The sequence below is a fragment of the Notothenia rossii genome (genome assembly GCF_949606895.1).
Source record: "Notothenia rossii genome assembly, chromosome: 2".
Lineage (NCBI taxonomy): Eukaryota > Metazoa > Chordata > Actinopteri > Perciformes > Nototheniidae > Notothenia > Notothenia rossii.
Window position 1 is genome coordinate 94,135,195 of NC_136904.1, and position 2,500 is coordinate 94,137,694.

At 40.1% G+C, this 2,500-nt stretch overlaps 1 protein-coding gene and 1 long non-coding RNA gene across 2 annotated transcripts in view; one reads left to right on the forward strand and one right to left on the reverse strand.

The window, feature by feature from the left end:
• htr2aa (5-hydroxytryptamine (serotonin) receptor 2A-a) overlaps nucleotides 1-2,500 on the reverse strand; it is a 36,072-nt gene that overhangs the window by 14,210 nt on the left and 19,362 nt on the right. The window contains exon 2 of the mRNA XM_079662923.1: nucleotides 2,089-2,289. Within this exon, the coding sequence (XP_079519049.1) occupies nucleotides 2,089-2,289 (201 nt within the window). The remainder of the gene's footprint in view (nucleotides 1-2,088; nucleotides 2,290-2,500) is intronic.
• LOC307028131 overlaps nucleotides 1-2,500 on the forward strand; it is a 6,129-nt gene that overhangs the window by 3,222 nt on the left and 407 nt on the right. Inside the window, exon 2 of the long non-coding RNA XR_013804845.1 lies at nucleotides 2,095-2,242. This is a non-coding gene — a long non-coding RNA (uncharacterized lncRNA). The remainder of the gene's footprint in view (nucleotides 1-2,094; nucleotides 2,243-2,500) is intronic.

The window sequence follows — 2,500 nt, forward strand, 5'->3', positions numbered from 1 at the left end:
AAGCTAAAGGAGGCTAACGTTGGGCTATAAAGGAACTACAGCACGGTCACATGACTTCACGTCACCACCGCTAAGCTAAAGGAGGCTAACGTTGGGCTATAAAGGAAATACAGCACGGTCACATGACTTCACGTCACCACCGCTAAGCTAAAGGAGGCTAATGTTGGGCTATAAAGGAACTACAGCACGGCCTTTTACTGAAGATTTTATGATGTAGAACAAAAATGTTAATACAATCTCTTCAGCTTTCATTAACCAGAGACCTATTTCTAATCAAAAACCTATTTAAAAAACCTCACCGTCTTCCAAACATAAAGAAAGCAGAAATGCTAACATGCTGGCTCCTTTTCTGGTTTTCTGACTCATTCTTTCTGCCCTTTATCTAATGACCTTGAACATTAGACGACTCCAGTTTTGTAATTGCCTGAAGAAAATACCCAAATGAAAGCTAATATTGTTGTGTTCTGTAGCAGCACGCTCCTTCCTGATATACCTTACAGGCCTTGCTCCATTACCTCGCTAATAGATGAAGCTGCTTCTTTTATTTCCTGTTTTTGTCGATTAGAGTCTCTAACAGTTTCTGTATGACACATTCATGGAATAATATAATAATATAATAAAATCATGACCTGGGTTTTTAAGAGAACTGAATGGCAGACATGTTTTAAAAAGACAGCTGACAATAACCCAGCAGCATTAATGTGTTTTTGGTGTGTTTTACCTCCACCATTAAAAGACTATTCAGCAGGACGATGTCTTTCATTTTGATGCTTTTACTCTGGCTGGGGTCTTTTCAATTGTATTTGTTTAAGCCTTACAAAAGGTTTTTGTCCCTTAACATAGTTACATGTTTTCATGACTTTTCAATGATTGCAAACTCTGCTCGTGTTTTATCTTGTAGAACCAGCGGAGTAATGTCGGCTGTAAATCATTCGAGCTGCAGTGTTCCTGCTTTCTATCAGCAGATAAAATCAAAGCTACCTGGACGAAAGTGACCTTTTACAACATTTATCATCTTAATTAGCTTAATGTGACTAAAACAAAGAGAACAACAAATCAATTAGGGACGGAAAGTTTAGGGAAATTTGATTTTAAACAATAACTGATGGTTTGTTTTCCTGCCTTGCATTGGGTCCAAACTGAAATACATTACAGAGGTGTACTGCTAATGTGAACTTCTGCACCTTTATGCTTCCTTTATCAAGCTCCATTGACCTGAGCAGCTGGAGGCCAGAAACCAATTATCAGAACCTGATTGTTCCTTCACTTTAGTAAAAATCACACGGATTCATGAATGTTCCTTTTTTCTTGACTGCATTGATTGTAAATGCATTCAAGCAGCTCTGTTATCCCGTTAAACCGTGGCCTCACTACGATCAGAAAGTTGTTTCTTATTATTATTTTCCACCAAGTGTTTCCATGAAAATGACATACAGGTGAACTTAAATGATACCACAAAATTTCAAATTTTTTCACCCTGTGTGTGTGTGTGTGTGTGTGTGTGTGTGTGTGTGTGTGTGTGTGTGTGTGTGTGTGTGTGTGTGTGTGTGTGTGTGTGTGTGTGTGTCTGTGTGTCTGTGTCTGTGTCTGTGTCTGTGTGTGTGTGTGTGTGTGTGTGTGTGTGTGTGTGTGTGTGTGTGTGTGTGTGTGTGTGTGTGTGTTAAATGCGTACAGAAACATCCTTGCTTTCTACATACAGTATGTCCGACTTTCTCCTACTCTACTATTTGTTTCTGCTTTCCAGCAATGTCCACACCTTTCTTAAATGTCCCCACTTTCTACGATCATCCTTACTTTCTAGAAATCTCCCCACTTTTAAGAAGTCCTGGTAATGTGTTCAGCACAGGTGGTCCCCATAACAATATAAATACAGGAACTTACACACGTACACACATGTTGCTTTTTGACCATTGACTACAAATGCAAAAAAATAATAGTGTCATTAGTCTCAGATGAAAACTGTGTGTGTGTGTGTGTGTGTGTGTGTGTGTGTGTGTGTGTGTGTGTGTGTGTGTGTGTGTGTGTGTGTGTGTGTGTGTGTGTGTGTGTGTGTGTGTGTGTGTGTGTGTGTGTGTGTGTTTGTCTCACCAACAGAGATGGTCCACACAGCGAGGATCTTGATCTTAGCCTTGGTGTGAGAGTTGAACCTGCTGTGGTGGATGGGGTTCCTGATCCCGATGTACCTGTCCAGAGAGATGGCGCACAGGTGCATGATGGAGGCCGTGGAGAACAGGACGTCCAGGTAGATCCACACGGGGCAGAGGTCAGAGGGCAGCGGCCAGCCGTAGTCTATGAGGGGAGAAAGAATATGTTGAATATAGCTGAGACTTTTATCCAAAGCTTTCTATGTAATCAACATGTTGATCACAATTTATGTAAACAAGTATTTCCAAGGCACACCTTTATAATTATTAGGATAAATAAAAACAGGTTTGAAAGCATTCCAATGTATACTATATGACAGTAAACCAAAGATATGAGTGATTACAAATTATTCCTT